This window comes from Thunnus albacares, chromosome 11 (genome assembly GCF_914725855.1).
Source record: "Thunnus albacares chromosome 11, fThuAlb1.1, whole genome shotgun sequence".
Taxonomy (NCBI): domain Eukaryota; kingdom Metazoa; phylum Chordata; class Actinopteri; order Scombriformes; family Scombridae; genus Thunnus; species Thunnus albacares.
Window position 1 is genome coordinate 28,796,777 of NC_058116.1, and position 19,719 is coordinate 28,816,495.

Genomic DNA, 19,719 nt, shown 5'->3' on the forward strand with positions numbered 1-19,719 from the left:
ACTGCATAAATTGATTTTTAATATGGTTTTATCTGCACTGCCTTCCAAAACAAACGGCAGGGGATGAAGCACATATTTGCCACCTCTGCCACTACTCCTCCCATGCCCTGGCAGTAAATAAAGCCTTTGATTCAGGCCGAGGCTGCCAGCACAGACCATTAGCTGGCTGCCTGGGTCAATATGGGCCCTGTGTCTGGAGGCCGCAATGGAAGAGCCTCCAGACTGGTAGAGTGGCCAAAACCTGACCACATCACTCCTAGCATGGTAGAACACTAAATAAAAGCTGCTGGGATGGTGGCAGCAAGTGTGGACGCTGCGTTGGAGCAGGCAATAGGGATGAGGGGGAGGTGGGGGTTGTGGCTATTTGAGCAAACAGCCTCCCCAAACAAGTGTGGGCAAGGCAGTACAGTGGCGGTCACTGAGGTGGTTGGAGGTAACGTGGGGAGGAGGAGGGAAGTGAAAGAGGTGGTCTACAGTTTCTGCAAGGCCCCCTAACTCTTCCTCACCCTTTCCTTTCAGCACCGGTGTGTTTAACTAAGTGATTGAGGTCGTTTAAAAAAAAAAAAAAAAAAAAAAAAAAAGGATTAATTGCCAAGCGATCCCGTATCTGATTCCATTTTTTTTCCCCTCTCTGTTGTGTTTTCCTACCTGTGCGTGAGGATGCCTGCATTAGTGGTGAAAGCGGCGGGGCAGTTTTTTTTTTTTTTTTTTTCTGGGTGGGTGGTTGGACGGGATGAAAGAAAAGAGCGAGGGCTACTGGATGGAGCGGAGCCGGTGTCGGTGCCAAGGGGAGTATTTGATTATCAGGCATCGAAAAGGCTGACTTTCACGGGCAGTTTTCCACTCTGTCCGCTTTCTATCCCCCATTCATAAGGGCTGAAGGTTTCTTGGATGTGTTTCGCCGCTGAAATCAAACGTCTGTTCTGGTGCCTGACCGTCATTTTGATAGGGGGGCCGAGGTTCTAACTGGCATTAAAGAACAGTCTGGTCTCTGTGAGTTTGTGTGCAAACACGTGTGCCAGTGTGTGAGCGTTTGCCTGCCTATTTGCCTGGCTGTTTGTGTGTGCCCCCGTATGTGTGTGTGTGTGTGTGTGTGTGTGTGTGTGTGTGTGTTAGAGTTAACCTGCCGCATCCCTGCCATTAAGTGAACAGCACACACAGACCACAAGGTTAATCCTTGCCATAACAGCCTGACACAGAAAAAGAGCAGAGACGAAGGGTAACATTACTACGTCTCACATTGCCAACATTCTCCATGTGCCCTTTTAAGGTTACCCTGGATTTGTTTTGTAGGATGTTACTCATAATAACAGTACAAACACACCTGAAACACCATCAGAATGAGAGACTCTACGGTAACACGTGTTTTTACGAGCTCCTGGCCTTGGGGCTTTTAGTGTTTATGCACCTTCAACCCTTACACCAGCCGTGGCCCCCATGCTACGTATAAGACTAAAAAGCTCCACTAGCTTTGATGTGGGGAACTCTTCCATGAGAAAGCCTCAAGAGGAAGAATAAGAGGATGGTATCAACATGCCTGGTGCTGAGAACAAAGGGCAAGATGGCTGTTAAGTTAGGCTGTTACTCTTGTACCGCGGATGAAAGACATGCATGTGCTTTAGTGTTCCCAGAATGGGAGTGCGATATAGTTTTTGACATGAAAATATCAGAAACATATCATCTTAGTGATCAAGTAAACTTTCCATTGGTTCTGTTTTGGATCTGGTTTCAAGTTTATATAAATTTCTAAGCTCGAAGGCTAACCGGTCTCTTGAATCTTTTATCTATCTAAGACTGATATGAAAACCATTCAGGTGCAGCAGGCTTCTGACTTTTAGCTGGAAATGACTCGTTTTTACCTGTTAAGTGTTGGCTGATTATATCTGTGGTAACTAATTTACATTAATGCCATTGGTAACTTGCCAAAAGGCCACAATTAGGGGTTGACTGATATGTTTTTTCAGGACAGATATCGACATTGATTATTAGTAATCAAGGACACTGATAACTGATATTAAGAATCAATAAACATATGCAGTAAAAATGAAAATCTTTGTGCCCAAATTTAGAATGCACAATTTTAATGCACGACTTCATTTATTGCAGCAAAACAGCTTTGTAAAGCCTTTAGTTAGTTTAAATTACTCAAATGCAGTGGTGGGAAGTAACTAAGTACATTTACTCAAGTACTGTACTTGAGTACAGTTTTAAGGTACTTGTACTTTACTTGAGTATTTCCATGTGATGCTACTTTATACTTCCACTCCACTACATTTCAGAGGGAAATATTGTACTTTCTACTCCACTACATTTATTTGACAGCTTTAGTTACTTTTCAGATGAAGATTTTACATTAAATAACATAATGATGAGTTTATCCCCACCACGCATCGTTAAAGATTAAACCAGTGGTTTCCAAACTTTTTGGCTTGTATCCCCTTTCAAAATAAATCAGTGTGTATTTGTGTCTTTAGTTAGTCATGTTTCAGATGTCAGAGTTGTTTGCAGTTCCACCAAAGAGACATTTCCTCTCACATGGTTTTAAATAAATAACTGTTTAAGGTCCAAAGAGGTTAAACTCTCCAATATTTTACAAAAACACAAAGATGAAAGAAAAGTTCTGAAAAATTAATCCAAATTAAATTTTATGTAGCAGAACTATGTTTTTCTTCTTTCCTACTCAATTTATCATCTCCAGACCACTAAGATTTATTTTATGCCCCACACAGTTCAAACTAGCTCCACCTCGAGCAGCTACAACAATAAAATGCTGCTTGACTTATCAGTAATAATAATGTACTTTGTTAAATTTATTTAATATATCAGTCACAGCCCAATTTTGTGCAAAACAAGTACTTTTACCTTAATACTTTAAGTAAATTTAGCTGGTAATACTTTGTACTTTTCCTTATTTAAGTGCAGGACTTTTACTTGCAATGAAGTATTTTTACATTGTGGTACTGATACTTTTACTTAAGTAAAGGATATGAGTACTTACTCCACCACTGTTTATTTAAGTGATAGCAGGGAACCTGTCATTCAAAACTAGGCTACTTCATTACTAATGATTACTACGGCTGATTACGAGACTCGATACGTTACATCACTGCAACAACATGCATTATTTGGGCATTTTCAGCAAAGAGATTGTGGTGTTTTTAAAACTTCAGCATAGAGGACTTTGATGTTTATTGCAACTTCGGCAATATCTGCTGCCTTACCTTTGAAACACAGCTTCGCTCTGCAAATGCTTCTTTGTACCGTCTGTAGCACAGCATCATGCACGGCCTTCAGTGTTGATAGGCTATTACTCATGACATGTAACCAATCAGATTGGTTGGCTGCGGCATCAGAGCTGAAGTAGCGCATATCAGCAATCGGATAAAAAAAAGGCTGATAATTGGTCGACCCTTAGCCAAAAACACACTTGGCTAACATATAGTTCAGATAAAACTCTCTGCAAGCCCGTGCCTTTCTAGTCCAAAGATTGTTTATGAGAAAAAGAAGCACCACTTGTTAACATCACCCTACGACTGTGATTGGGCCGTGTGTTTTTGCTGTTCAATCACACTGTTGCTACTGATGCATATAGTGTAAATCTCAAATTATCAATAACAAGTTGTGACTGCACATGTGCTGTTATGCTGCGTCAGTAGACAACGTAACGAGATGTCTTATCCTCACCATCCACGGGGCTGATGTATTCTGGTAGATGAGCTGCAGCCGCCGCCGCTGCTGCCGCCGCTGCGCTGCTCTGCATCAGGAGGTCACCGTACGGGCTTCGCTGGCTGGCGCTGGCCATCAGGTGGTAGTACTCTGTGGGGTTGGCCCCCGGTGGCGGAGGGGGAAGACTGAACAAGGCACGGTCCTTCAAGTGTTCGTGGGTCACTGCAGCAGAAACGGGAGGAACGAAGAGGAGATAAAGGAGAATAAGTTAAGGTTTTCTTCTTGAAATACTTGTCCTATAATACAATATTGCAGAATCAGGAGGTAACTTCTGTCAAGATTATTACAATCAGTGCTACTCCTCCAGTACAGAGGTCATGACCCTGTAAATCTGCGCTAATCTAAATGCTTTATTTTTCTGGTAATTAATACATTCACATTCATCATTTGACACACACTACCCCTTGACAGAATGACAGAAACTAAGACGTGCACAGAAAGGTTGCAACAAGGACTCAACAGAGGAGACGAGTGCCCTGCTTTACAGATTTGAAGATTTGTGCTTGCGTGCATGCCCCAGGGCATGAGGCTTTTGATAAAAGGTGTCTGATGTCTTTGAGGCTTGCAGGGTTATGGGAAAATATCTCTAGGGAGTAAAGGAAGCAGAGGCAGAGATGGAGCAGGGCAGAGAGGGGGTGTTGGGGAAGGGGAGGGGGGGGGGGAGCTACAGAAAGAAGGAATACCACATTCCTGCACTTCTCTGGTGTTGTTTATGCATTTGTTTGACAGGCTGAAGTCAGACACAGAGTGCAGGCATGCACACACACACACACACACACACTTATATTGCTGAGGAAGCCTGAAATGCTGCATGTGCAAAGGTAATATTGACGTAAAATGTGTTAACACCTGCACCGGTAAAGTCACATTTAAAAGTGTCAGGAACTATAAGAGTGAGAGATGGATTGGTTTTCCTACATCTAACTGAGCCTGCGTCCCCCTTTCCTCCATTTCCTGCTCTCGCCCCCTCTTTACCCCAGTGCATGAGTGTGTGGAGGAGACAGGGGTGTGGGCCAATGGTGGATTAATATGCATGGTGGTAGAAACATGGGGGGAAGTGGGGGTTGGGATCACTGGGTGGGGGATATTGGGAGGAGGGGGTGGGGGGGGAAACCACAGCCTCCCCCCACCCTCTGCACACACACAGACACATACACATAAGCGCACACATAAACCAAAAATCTGGATCCATCAGAACCTATTAGGCCATGGCTGTGGTAACAGTGCACAGGCAGTGTGTTTGTGCTCCAGCAGCAGTGATCCAGGCATATTCCTTCAGTTTCTCCATGGTTGCCAGATCACGTTACCACCTCCGCAGAGTAGCACTTTGTGTCTGAGGGTTTGTGTGTGTGTGTGTGTGTGTGTGATGTCACTTACGAACACAGTGAGATGAGAGGTAGCAACTACATTCCCAGCTAGTCCCAGTAAACCCAGACGAAAGATTATGTTGGTTGGCAGAGATGTTTTCCAAACACAATTTCTCATATTATAGTTTCATAGATTGAAGCTAAACAAGACTATGAGTCTACAGCCATGTTAGCGGCTCGGTGAGGCTGTACTTCAGCACAGCAGTGCTTTGAGCTAAATGCTAACGTCAGCATACTAACATGCTCACAATGAAAACGTGTTGATGTTTAGCAGATATAATGTTTACCATGTTCACCGTCTAACAAGCCATTTGCTAATAAGCACTGAACACAAAGTACAGTAAAGAGTAAAGTAAAGACTTCTTATAATTCATCCTGTGTGGCTCATGAATATCTGTAACAAATTTAAAGGAAATCACCATCCAATAGTTATTGAATTATTTCCCCCAAAACCACAAATATCAACCTGCTGGTGGTGCTGGAAGAAAAGTCAGGGGATTACCAGTCACTATGATTCATCCTATGGGGAATGTAAACATGGTGGACCAGCTGAATGGCCAACATTGCAATGTATGCCACTTGCATGGCTTAAGAGTGGATGCTACTACTCTGTCACAAGTAGTCAGATATGCAGTGTGGACTACAAAAGTATAACAATATGGTCCTTACTTTTACAAAAATATCTTTCTTTGCCTTGTAGTTTTGGCTCCAGAGACACTGTAAATGTTATAAATAAAGTGCATAACTAACAGCAATTCTCATTTAATTAAATGAATTATTATAATATGGAATTACACTGGAGATCATGGTTATTTATATTAGACTTGTGCCAATTGGTGATCGGATCATAGGGATGATTGACGATCGGTTTTTCCTACACCGATCTATCTATAATGTTATAAAAATAATCTCTAGAATCTGTGCCCTACTGTGCATTGAGAGATGTTTCTGGTGGAGCTGCATGTCCGCTCGCTGAGTCCTGTTAATCAATATGAGTAATGAGTGAAACCAGTTTGCCGTCTCTTTTCTATGGATCTGACACTCCTCATCTCTGTTCTCCACACGCCTGCTCCCCAGAACTTTGCTCTGCGCTCCATAAGAGTAGTTAAAATTATGGATATGATTTGGATTGTGATATTAAAGATATGATAACAATGTTAAATGGAACATGATGCTGTGACGTAACTCCCCCCCCCCCACCCCCTCCTACTCCTGCCGCACCCTGGCGATCGGATTGTCTATCGGCGATCTCGAGTAATCAAGATAGGATTGCCCAACCCTAATTTATATAGTATACCTTAAGCTGTTAGGGTTTCATAAACAACCCTCAACACATGCCTGGCACCCAGGTATCCCTATCGGAGGTTTAGACATGCTCTACTGAGCAGACTTTATTTATGTTCTGCAGCGCTGCAGAATTCCCTCCATTTGGTGCCATACTTCCCTGCCACTGTATCAGTGACAGCATCTCTTCCGCATTGTTTCTCTTGAAAGGTGGGGAGGTATTACTTGCCAGCAGCGTGTGCTCGGTGATTTATCGGTGCCGGCTGCAGGCCTGTGGCTCCTCTCTTATTCGACCTGTTGTTTAAACAGGGGTAGCGAGGACAGGTCTGTCATCGTGTGAACTCAATAGTTCAGGGGCTCCGCATGTTTGCGTCTGTGCTAATTGCCATGGTTTCCCCTGCCCAAACACATACACATACAAACGAGCAGGAAAGTTCCCTGTACCGCAAAGTATACTCGCAAATCACCAGCATGCACACACATGCAAAACGTGTTTGATGAAAGGTGTGCTTCAGTATTTAATTTAGGGCAACATATACGATGTAAGACTAATTATCACTGTTGGTTAAATAATCAGCTGTGTAAACCTAAATGTGTGTGTGCTCCTGTCAAGCACACAGAGTTGGTTTATAGTGAACAGGATATATGACTTCTGACTAACTCTAATCTCACCTCCTTAATTTTAACTGTAAAAGCAGGTGCAGAATAGCTGCCATTTGAAAGATTTTCCACATCACTCGCAGCTTATTCTTCATTCTGCGGACACTGCATACATCATGAGGCTAAGGCTGAGTGTTTCCATTTTGCACATGCATGACAGGTAGAAAAGTGTTTATGGATGAACACATGTGCCTGCGCTTTTGAAGTAATTCAAGCTTCTATAGGTGCACAAGGCAATGACAGCATGTGACAGCAGTATCTATTACTCACAGTTTATTCTAGCGCATACTTTAAAAAAGAGCTCTATAACCAAAATTTCCTTTAAGAGAATAAATTGGAGCCAAATCCTTCTGTCACACCGAGAGGGTGAATATACTGTGTATAAAGAACACACTGTGACGTGTATACTTTTGATTGATGTCAGGACATGGACACAGCATGTGTCACAGCTGTATAATTGGTATTGGAGTGAAAGGGAAAGACTACTCAGAGAAATGGTAGAGGGTGATAAATCTACAAAGTTTGTTACAGGTGGAGTCAGTGATTGACAGTGCAGCCCTTTTTAGTTTTTCGAGGACACGACATTTCTAAGTGGAGTCAATTGTGGAGACGTCTCACAATCACAGGTTGTCATCTGTGTTTTTACTGGCTGCCAACCTTCACGAAGGTGGGTCTCACCTAATATGAGCCATTCAGGGCAGATACCACGGGGACAAAGATTAGAGATAGGAATGAATGAGACTGGTGTGCGGCTAAGAGTCAGTAAGGCTGAATTCACACCAAATCAGGCGTTGCGGCAAAAATGCCAGTCCTCCCATTCATTTGAATGGGGGTAGTGCGCTCAGGCTGCGGGGGTGGGAGGCCGCAGGGGCAGCATGTGGAGAGAAAGTTGAACTAGAATCAACTTTTGGAGAAAAGCAACCCGCCGTGATGCTGCGGTGGCCAATCACAGCCGGCGATCAGACTGATCAGAGCTGTACAGCCCTCACATGAGGGAGGACAAAGACGTTACTAGGATGATGGGAGGACATTTCCCTTCGTTTAATAATGTTAGACTTTGCTGATGGCTTCCTGAAAAAGATGAGAGAAAAAGAAAGAGAGAGAGAGCACACGAGTGAACTGAGAGCACCAGCGAGAGAGAGAGAGAGAAAGAAAGAGGGAGAGAGAATGAGAGAGAGCAGCAGTGGGCAGTGTTATTTTCCGATTGTTTCACAGCGGTTATAAATTAACACGCCCACATCCCCCCCACAACCCTGTGGAGGTGTGCCGCAACGCCTGATTTGTTCTAAAATACGGACTAAATCTTTTTTTTTTTAAACCATGATGGACAATAAATGATAATCCTCATTCCTGAGGTATTTTAGTTTAGTTTCTGTCTGTGTCTATTTGGGAACTTAAATGAAAGGAAACCAACACTGAGCTCAGCGCACGATTGACGTCACAGGAAGAGGTCCAACCACCCAGTCAAGTGAGTGACACTGAGGGCACTATATCAGTACTCCTGTGCAAGCAGTGCAAAAGTGACTCAAGTAGGAACCTCCCAATATATATAGAAGCATATATAAAAATGAATTTGACAAGTATAGAAATATGTAACAGTTCCCTGGACAACTGTTTTTGTAGGTTTTTTAGCTTACAAAGCAGTTTTTGCTAGCTAGCTTGACCAGATTCTTTGTTAGTGCTACAATGCTGGTGTGTGGTGAGTCTCACCTTCAGCAGGACTCAGTCCTCGTGCTGCTGAGATCATGGAGAGGGTGGGGCTGCCATGCACTGAACGTAGGTAGTGCTCCATGTGGGGGCTGACGTAAGGGTGTGGAGGGCTGAACGGTGACTCACCCGTCCCGGCCGGCGCATGGGGCGATAGACGGATCAGGGAAATATCTGAGATGACTGGACTGCCTGTCAGTCCTGGAGGTCTGGGGAGAAGGAGGTACAGTAAAAAAACAAAGAGACACATTTAAAGAAACTATATAAGAAGGGAGGTAAGAGAGATAAGAGAGAGAATGATAGAAAAAGATAGGATAGTGGTGGATGAAGGTGAAAGTTGAACAGAGAGACAACATATAGTGGGAAATAGAGGGTGTGGAGTCAGTCTAAGTTAATTTGATTACTTGCATTGTGCTCAGTTATTATCTAGAGTGATCTTCACTGGTATTTTCATAGACAAGCCTTAACTTCTGTTATTCCACAAACGTGTCTGCAGTCTCAATCCACTTACATCCTTTCCCCTCCCCGGTCCCACAGCTAATACATAATAACCCCCTTTTGTTTGCCTTCTCCTATTAAGCCCTAAAGGTACAGACAAGTCGAGACCGAGGGCTTTCGTCTGCGAGGCTACGAAGGAGCGTACTCTCTGTCTGTTTGGGTGGGCAAAACTACAGGGTCTCTCACATCAGGTTTTACATTGTGTATGATAAGAGAGTGCTACCGGATGCTCAAAAACCTTAAGTAGCTGCTTTTAGCCACCTTTTGGCAAAAAGGAAAGAAGTTTCGTCTGAAGTTCTCAGACAGCCTGCCGGTCACATCAGGCTATACAGTAAATTTGTCATCTCTGGCAGGTAATGGGCGGCTCTGCTTGCAGAAACACAGACAAGTGGGTGTTGTAATTCTTGATAGCCCCTGAGGGGCTGAACTCTAGATAAAAACGTCTGCTGGCCGCTGGCAGTGGCACAACCCTTTGAAGGGGCACTAGTACTTATGTCGACCTAGTGTTCTTCAGCGCTGATAAGCGGCCTGTTGCTGCCTCAGTGTGTGGTAAGAACACCTGGTAGAAATTCAGCCCTCAGAAAGGCTCTTGAGCGGGAGAAACCATGAATGACAACAACAGAGACAAGACAATGACAGAGTTTGGTTGTAATGCAATCAATTGTGAACACTGTTTCAGGGATTTAACACTAACTTCTGTTTGCTACCTTGCTAACAACTTGATGAACTGATTCAAGAAGAAGAAAGCAAAGAACAGCCTTTTTACAAGGAATAGTTCAGAAAGTTAACTGAGATATAAGCTGGATGTATTAGCTATTGATGGAGGTATTAGCTAACTGGCATACACATACTATGATCAATAGTTTGTAAGGCAATATCTTCATGAAACTGAATTATTGGACAGGACATTACTGGAATCTACGTAGCACCTTTAACTCATCATTCATTCTCTTTAAAGAAAGAAAGAGAGAAGCTATGGAAACTTCTCTCTTCAGCAGAAATGACCAGACTAATGATTTAGTACATGCTGTCAGTGAGGTAGAGGAGGGCCGCACACAATGAGCCTGAGTAACAAATGAGTAAAATGTTAGGTATTGCAGCCGTCTTTCAAGATGGAATTCAAGTTTGAGGTCACCGTCAGTTCAACATTCGACATTTTTCTCGAAAAAAGTTCATTCTTTGGTCACTTTACTCCCTAATTTTGAGTTTTTTAATCGAGAAGATGAAGTGGTTTACGCTGGTCCAGATGTAATCTGTCAAGACATCAGGTTAGCGAACTCAAGAACATCATCTATTAATTGTCTTTGTCTCTGATCACTTCACTTTAACCTTTAGTCTCATAATCATGGGCTATTCTTTTGTAGAAAATACATCCACACAGCAAAACTTTGCGACACAATACAAGACAGTGACACTCAAACACAACAATACAAAGCAATTAAAATAAAAGAATAGTTCACTTTATGAGTGCCTGAGAGCAAAATCCGCTTCAGCTTGTCGTTATAGCAGCTTGATGGCTGCTGTGAACAAATGAGTGGTTATATGTGTGGTTTTGACTCTTGGCAGCATCTACTGCATGCTGGGTACAAAACATGTGTGTGTATGTGTGAGAATAAGGGTGTAAGGAATGGTTCGTCTAAAAAGGATGCCCTGATTAAACATGATTTATGAAGTTAATTTAATTTAATTCAGTTAAAGTCTTTGACCTCCTGGGGGACAAGTTGACATCCAAAGTTTTCTGTCTTTCTGTTGATTGACTGCAAACCAAAATACTTATTATTTAAAGTAGATTCCTCAAGCTCAGTAAATAGTAAAAATGTTGAAATGATGATACTGTTTGCGTGTTGATGTACCTGAAAAGAATCAAGTCAGGGTTGTCAAATGACTTGACTGATGAAATGAGTGTGACTGGTCCAGGTTGTAGTTATTGGCTGTGACTGTGAAAGGTGGGCCTAGCAAGCATGGTTGGCACAACTTCTCCCCCCCCCTCCTCCCCATCCCAATCTACCCTTCAGAGTTTCCCTGCTCAGTCTCTCATTCACTGTCTCTGTGTGGACGCCAACCTGCACCCGGACCGGACTGGCCCTGCCCAACTCAGGACCGAGCCAACCAACCCAGAGCCTCGGCCCTCGCTCCATTTCCAGTAAGCGCCTGCAGACTGCCGGCCTTGTCTGAGGGCCAACTTTCTGCCGTCAGGCCCACTCTTCCCCTACAAACAACCATAAAGAGCCCTCTGTTCTGGGCGGGAGGGGAGAAGTGAGAAGAAACAGACGCTCCATACACAAAAACACGCTTCCCTCGGTCCGAATCTAAGCAGCATACAGAGAATTTGGCAGTGCCTCCTAAGATTAGTGCTCGGGTGCTTCACTGAAGGACTACCTGGGTAAACTGGCACTGGTGCTGGCTCTCTTTCTTATCAGACTGGGTGACTCAGAACTCATCAAACTAATTACACACTACCATACATAGCATAGATCTATTTGTTTACTAAATGCCTTTCGCTCCGTCCCCAACTGATGCAGATTTCATATTATATCACAATAGGTACATATTTGCATGGTTCAAGGCTGACATTATTCTGTATTTACTTATTGTTCTTGCTCTCTTATTTTTAAAAACTACAGCTCTTTTCACTTTAAAATATATTTGACATATTTTTATTGTCTCTTACTTTGAATATTGTGTATCATAACACCAAGAAAATTACTTATGTATGTCAAAAAACCTACTTGGCAATAAACTTGTTACTGATTTCTGATTTTTTTTCAACATATCTTCAAAAAACCAAAACTGACAACATGTTAGTCTCAACCACATTAGTTCCTCCAAAGACCCTTTGAAAAAAGGGTCACAAACATACAGCTTCATTTAAAAAAAAAAAAAAGGTAAAGTACTTTCCTACAACAGGTGGTCACAGTAGATTTTAGCAAACATCACTAAAACTGCAGTAAATCGTTCATTTACTGGGAACTATTTTCAGCTGCGGATGAATACACATTTAGTGCTAGTTGAGTATTTACAGCGATAGAATGGTGCGTGTGGGATTGAATATAAATAACAATGTAACAGTGTTGATGTAACATGTCACCCAGTGCAGCGCTGTGACTCATTGACATGTTTTTAATAGTTCGGAGCTCTTTGGCACAGATGAATAAGCTATATCAGTTTTTGGATACACACACGATACTTGTTAGCAGAATCAATTCGTTGTTGTTTAGAGTATAGGATATATACAGACTTATCCTTTAAAGTTATTCAAATAACATCTTAGTCTCATGACATTTGTTGATAAGACAATGTGATCCGCCTGATTGTGTTATCCGAACTTCAACACTTGCTTAGAAAAGAAATTAATTACACATCACATATTGATAATTTTCATTATAACCAAACATTACAACTCTCCACCTACCAAAACAAATTTGCAACATTTTACTTCAAACCTATACCCATCAACAACAGTGATGTGTTTCTTGGCCAGTAGCGAACCGGCGTGTCGGCACACACACACACACCACTCTAACTGCGGTAAATCACTCAAACGACCAAAGAGCGTATGTGAGACCTTGATAATAAGGTGAAATTTACTGCCGTTGCCTGTCAGGAGGCAGCAAATAATAGCCCTGTCTGGCAGGTACCATTATTGAAGCCTTGTCGATCCACCCTTTTTCTGACAAGATGTTACTTGAAGTCTGTGTGTTTTCCAGAGGTTGAATGGGAAGCTCTTGGAGGGCCTCAGAGCCTTGGGAGAGCCCTGTCTCTTAATCAACGCCTGCCATTTAAAGAGACTTCTATCATACTTGAACACTTTGGGTGGCTGCCTTGTAGGAAAAAAAAAAGGCTGAGGGATGGGAAACACTACATGTAGCATTTAAATATCAGAATTATCCATTATTTTCCAAATAAAAGTGCCATGTGTCGGCCCCGCTAAGGATGATAGAGAGAGGGATAGGTGGACAGATAGCAAGCCAGTGTGAGTCAGTAGATAACATGCTTTCAACAAGGTAATTGCTATTTGTCCCTGTGTTCTGTACTGTGTGATTACACGCTCTCTGTTGTTCCATTGTTAAAACTCTGCTGTGAGAAAAAGTGATTTGGACATGGTACAGCTTGTTGTAGCATATGAGTAACCCCTGTGAGTAAGTGCATACCAGAGAACCTGTACGTTAGATCCCGCTGGTCGAGGCAGATTGCAGCACGATTAGCAGTGAGTTCAAACAAAATGTTACTGAGTGTCTTTTTAAGTGTCCTTTCTTTTTTCATTCTACCCAATGCGGTGCCAATCCAACATCAAAGAGAACAGAAGAGTGTCCACTTCTGTAATTGCAGTTCTGCTGTGGTGGTCTTACCGTGTTAGCTTTGCAAACAGTGTAAAATCAACATGGGTGTCATAGGTTACAGTATAATGAGGTCAGTAAGCTTCAAATGAAGCACCTGTTGGATTATCTAACAGTGTCTGAAACCCCCTGGAGGAGGCTGCGTCTGTCAATGTTTGTAACTTTCAGAAACTGACAATCAAACAATCAGCCATTTCACGCAAGGATCGGCCAGGTGTGCATAAGAAAGAAGAGTTTTTTTTGAGAGTTTGAGAGTTTTCTTGGTGTGCTGTAATCCCCATCTTAATGATTAGTGCATCTTGCCCTATTCTATGTCAGGAGGCTTTTTACCCCACCTTTGAGTGTAACATAGTCTGCAACTCTATGCATGAACTAGCTCATTTCAAGAAAGGTAAGTGAAAAACACAATTTTGCACAGATACATTCAACCAATCTAATACATCTCTAAAAACAAACAAAAAAAAAACAACTGCTTGCATCTATAGGTGTAATAATTCTCATTTTCACTTAGCACGCTGTCAATTCACAGTCTTGTCTTTGCTGCTGCAAGACGCTGCCCATGAAATCTGTTTTCAAGGTGAGGTGAGGCGACTCTCTGCCTGTCTCTCTCTGTCCTCTTAGCTGACCAACAAGTTAGTATTTGCCTCTCTGGCATTTTCCCTGCTGGCTAAGGGTGGGATGAATTATGATGTGACACACTCCCTTCTGTACTTCTGGGCAGCCAAGGCGATCAAGATAAATCACCACGCTACCCCACAAGGGACATGCTAAGATCCTGCCTTAGTTGTTTTTGGGGCCCTGATCAGGATGCTGAGGATTTGGACACAACGTGATACTGTACTCTCTGAGAAGCAAGGACTGTGTACAAAGGAGGGGCCCAGTTAAACTATGTCAAACGATGGGATAATATACTTAAATGAGATGGGATTATACAGAGGGTAATTATCCATTATTCGGATCCGTTGCTGTCACATACCATTTAGTCTTTTTTGAGGGAAGGAAAATTACATTGAGACCGTGCAATAAACCGTGAAAATTTCAGGCTATTGATTTGTAACATCCAAGTCTTTTGATTGATGGGTCCCTTGTCTTTTCAGGAGCACATTCCTGGCTGGAACTCAGGGGAGCATCCAAATTCAAACATTAGCCGTGACGATGAGCCGAAAGCCGGAGCCAGCACGCAACAACATAAGATAACAACACGTCTGTCAAAACCACTGACAACCAATCCGCAGCCTCGAGAATCTGCCCCACTTACTCCCCTCCACCCTCCACTCGTCTCCCCCCACCCTTCCCCTTTACATGTTAACCAAACCAAAACAATGAGGGGAAAAAACAACATCAACCCGAATGGCTGATCTGTAAACTGTATTTAATCAACACATTCCGTGCTGTGGGGCTCCAGGCTGATTGCCTGGTGAGCGGGACCACATCTGTTTGTGTACAGGGGCGGTGTAGGCCACAGCTCTGCCACACAAAAACCTTGGGCATATTTCAACTTTTCAGTGCTGCAATTTGCCCCCCGACTGCTTCCCAAAAAGCATAAATATGGGCTGTGGAATGAGCGGGGGATCTGTTTTTCTCATCTGTTGCGTTGTCGTTGAGGTTCTGGGAACGGAAGGTTGGATTTCAGATGCTAATTACCCGGTCAAACATGCTGGCATGGTGGATGGCTTTCCTGGCTTGTGGGTTTGCGCACAAAAAGATGCACAATCTGCAGCAAACAGCACATAAGTACTGTCTCTAAGTCCAAGCTGAACTGTCATCTCATGAGAGGTTCTTCCTAATGTGTTCCAGAGACAGTTCAGATATGGCATGTTTCTTCTCTCTGGAATGCTAAGTTTGGAAAAGGCAGAGAGACCACAACGAGAAGGTTGCTACTTTTAAATCTTGCATCAAACATTTTTTAAAAAAGTGCTGAAAGATACTTATGCGAAGATGCTCTATGTTCTGGCACTGCAACATTTGGTAATACATATAATGTTGATCCATATTTCCCTGTTCAAACACCTGTGTGTTTTACAGCTTTTGGAAAGAGGAGGATTGTAAAGGCTTCAGTATGCAACCTTTCCACTGTCAGAACAGGTTGGAAAAAAAACACTTTTTGCCTTCAGACACCGTCAGACAACACGTCATACAAACTATTCCTCTTCAAGCATCTGCACACTTAACTAACTTTCTCAATTACGCTTCCCTAAGGCCTCAGCATGCTATACGCAATGAAATAAACCACAAACCTAGAGCTTACTGTGGCGAGAAACCTGCAAGATACTCAGGAAATGACTTGTAAGAAAGGTTGCACTTGGGCTCAAACCACACACGAGTACTGAAACACACCAGTGCTGACAGGATAAAGTTGATCCCATATCAAAAACAATAATAATACTAGTAGAGAAAAAGTTGGACTCATCCCTGCAGGATATCCCAATGTGTTTCTTTAAAAGGAACAAGGCAGGTGAGTACAGCAGGATCTGCATTACGACAGCTGTGACAGAATGAGCTGCAGCCCTCATTACGTTACATGCAAACAGTGATGAAGAGCGCTCCGTCTGTAGTCAGCACAATCCCTCAGACAGGAAGTACAACCCTGACGCTCAGCGGCTCAGCCACTGACGAAGCGCCGACACCCTGCTCCATTCGCGCCGGGACGACACGCCGTAATTAGGCGAATTTGGCGCGTGCTGGAGAAAAGACAGCTAGATCAAGGTCTTGATGAATTAGCGGGAGCACTCTGTCAGAGTAACATCACATTAATCAAAACAAACTGGGTGCGTGGCCACACTTTTTTTTCTCCCCCCTCCCATCCTTCCTTCCCTCGCTTTGCAGGTGATGAATAGCTCGGCCTACGCTGTGTATCACCTGATCTCGCTGAATTTAAATGTAACCGCACAGTTTTCTCACAAAACCTCTATTGATCTTACTCCTGGGTTCTCTTCCTGGGTTTGAATATTTTAGATAAGCATAAGGAGGCCTGGCAAAGTTAAGAAGGCCAGACTTTTATGGTAATGCAACTTTAATAAAGTCAGATAATAAATTAAGTGTTTCTTTTTTAGGTCAGGTTAGGAAAAAAAGTTGCAAAGCCCAGCACATAACTGGACTTCCAACCTATGGTATACTGTATATCCTAACCAATGAAATGTAAGATAATACTTTTAGAAATTAAATATATAAAAATGTGACACGAATAACTTTTGACATATTTTTACTTTAACATGTTAGTATTTTCCTTTCCAATGAGGCATTTTATAAGGATTTTATAATAAGAATTAGTGCTGCCACTTTCTCTTCACTGAAGCACTTATGTAGTTCTTCCAAACGCTGTCTTTCACTCGGCTCTCTCCCTACAGAGCTGTAGAGACAATGTTTCTTGGCAGAACTCCTCATTTTTCGGCGTTGCCAGCACCAGACAGCCCTCCAAACTCAAACCGTGAAATGTTAGGAGAGGAGATAGGAGAGGAAATGTTAAGCGCCTGTTGTATTGGTGATAATGTGGCGTGTCTCTCCTCATCTCTGTCTCCCTCTTGCTCTGTGTATCTTGTCTGGCTTTGATGTATTTGAACTTGGCTCTCTCTCACTGAAGCTCAGGAAGAGGGGCTGTCTTTCCAACTCCTGGTGCTGACAAATAGGACGAAGCAGTAGCAGAATTCTCAGAGAAAGAAAGTAATGAAAGGTGACAAACCGACCTTCACGAGTCACATTAAGCCGCCTTTTCTTTTCAGACACTATTGACTCATATAAAATAACAGTATTGACAAATTCTAAGTGTAATAGATACACGTACATCTTGTATACTATTTGTCTTGTGCATTGTTTTCCCAAAAAGTCAGGCTGAAATATTACAACAATTAAAAATAAAGCTCTTAGCATGAGTTTGCTAGAGACTGTGACCATTACCATCTACGAATCCTTACCCGTGCATAGCGTGGAGTGGGTGTGGCTCGTAATGGTACCGCCCCTCGTGGTGTCTCATGTCGATCGGGATGGGCGTGTGAAACGTGGGGAAGAGATGGTGAGCACCTGCAAGTGCAAAAGAGAGAGAGAGAAAAGGTCACAAATGAAAAATACTGTGAACTAAATACAGTGAGTTTCTTGAAGCCGGAGTACTGAATAATGACAGACAGACAAATATAGAGTTCCTGACAAGTGCCTGCAACGCAGCATGAGATGCAACTGTACCATTTTACAGTTCCCGTAATCCACCAGTAATTGAAACCTTCTAGACTGTCTGTGGCTTTTGCCCCGAGAACTGTATGTTCATTAATGGCCCTTCTCTATCCAATAAGACCAAAGCAGGTTTTACACAACAATGAATGTGTTTTTATGTCAGACAAAGAATGCACGAATCCACCGTTTCCTGCCATAAATGGTCTGGTGGCTTGAGGGAAGTCTCATTAGAACAACACAGCCGATATTCATTAATTACTGTCATTACAACGGCTGAGTAGGAGACATTATTGTCTCGATTGAAGGAGGAGGAGGGCTCTGATCACAGACTAAAAGCCTACTAATTCTCTCCGGTTTGATATGTTGGAAGTTTTAGATGTTGTTGATGCAGGAAAATAAACCAAAAACAGCAAGTTGGAGCGCTATAATTTCACTCTGCAAGTGTCTTGTGAGTAAATTCAGCTGTTAGTGTGTGTGTGTGTGTGTGTGTGTGGGACGGAGACAGAGAGCATAGAGCGATGCAGTTCCCTCGAGTTAATCCCGGGTTGCTACGGTCCAGTAAATCTGATATGACCTGGGAGCAGAGACCACCAAGGTTAAAGGTCAAAGCTCAGTGAGAACAGATCATTATCTCTATCCGAGTGGACCACTGGGACTGGGTGACACGGGGGGAAATGGGTGCGTTTCAGAAAAAAAAAAAGGTTTCCACACCAGTAATGGTAACAATGTGGTATGAGCAAATAAATGCATTGAGGATAATTAAATTCAAAGGACATGCAGCCGGAATTAATAGACAACATCAGTCCTCAAATAAAAGCCAGGAGCCAGCACAAACAGAAAAAAAAGGGCCGGTTGCTAATAAAGAGCTGTTAAGCTACTGTCGTGATACTCAACAATTGGAGTTGATTTTTCACATTAAAAGCTTGCCATGAAAGGGAATGATTAGTCTCATTCAGACACAGAACAACCTTTTAATGTGAAACATCTGTGCAGGAAGTGTTGAGTTTCATTGACCTTAGCTTAAAAGCAGTTTTTCAAAATGGCAAAGTGGAAGCAACTGTAAATACTAAGCAAGTTTTTTTTCTGTCAAAAAAAGACACAGTAGAGAGTATTTGGTAAATACAAGAAGACATAAGAAGTTTATATTACTGGAAAACAGGGGAAATGCATTATAAAGGCATCTCTAATAAACTGTAGGCTTGTTATAAATAAATAAACGCCTGTTTTGGAAGGAGGTGTTCCATGTTTCATGTTTCAATACATAGAATTTACATTTAATGCCCTCTGTCATTGTAATCACAGCAATTAAACTATCCTACTGATTTTCTTTACATTCTTCCTGTTTGAAATGTGCCTCAAGGGTCCAAAATCACTTTAGCCAGCGCTGTGAAAACAATGTGTAAGAGGACTCTGCGCCTGTAGGCTACGTCAGAATGTTGTTTTTAGGTGATGCCTGTTACAAAGACAGACATCACTGCTACTTAACCCTGATTGAGCCCTTTGTTGTTGTGATTGAAGCCGTCATTGTGACGTTTTACCGTCTTGTTCTTTGCAGTTAACGCTGATGGGATTTTGACTGGTAGAAGAGAGAGTTTCTCTGAAGGCAGTTTTTTTTTAGCTGTGAAACATTTGAACGGTGTGGAATTTTTGTCTCAGAGCGAGCTTTACCCGCCAGTGATCGTACTGCCATAATCGCATTTGCTGACAAGGTGGTGCCACAGACACAGTTGATTAAGATAGGAATCCTACAATTGGCCGATTCCTGTTTTTGTGAGTCAAAACATGAAGTTTGTGCCAAAACCTTCCTGCGAGGAGTGCACTGCTGTCTTCTTTCTTTACATTGAAAATACAGAAGTGAATACCTTGAATTATTATACCAAATTATGCTACAAATCACCGGATGTCCTCAGGTTAAATAAGTCTCACAGACGAAAAGTTTGACTGCACACAAACACACAATAAAGATAACGTTTCTC

The 19,719-nt window shown here is 42.6% G+C and overlaps 1 protein-coding gene across 1 annotated transcript in view; it reads right to left on the minus strand.

The window, feature by feature from the left end:
• The window catches only part of gli2a (GLI family zinc finger 2a), an 88,112-nt gene that overhangs the window by 19,467 nt on the left and 48,926 nt on the right, over positions 1-19,719 (minus strand). The window contains exons 3-5 of the mRNA XM_044366381.1: positions 17,491-17,596; positions 8,748-8,953; positions 3,685-3,888 (exon numbers count right to left, since the gene is read on the minus strand). Of these exons, the coding sequence (XP_044222316.1) occupies positions 3,685-3,888; positions 8,748-8,953; positions 17,491-17,596 (516 nt within the window). The remainder of the gene's footprint in view (positions 1-3,684; positions 3,889-8,747; positions 8,954-17,490; positions 17,597-19,719) is intronic.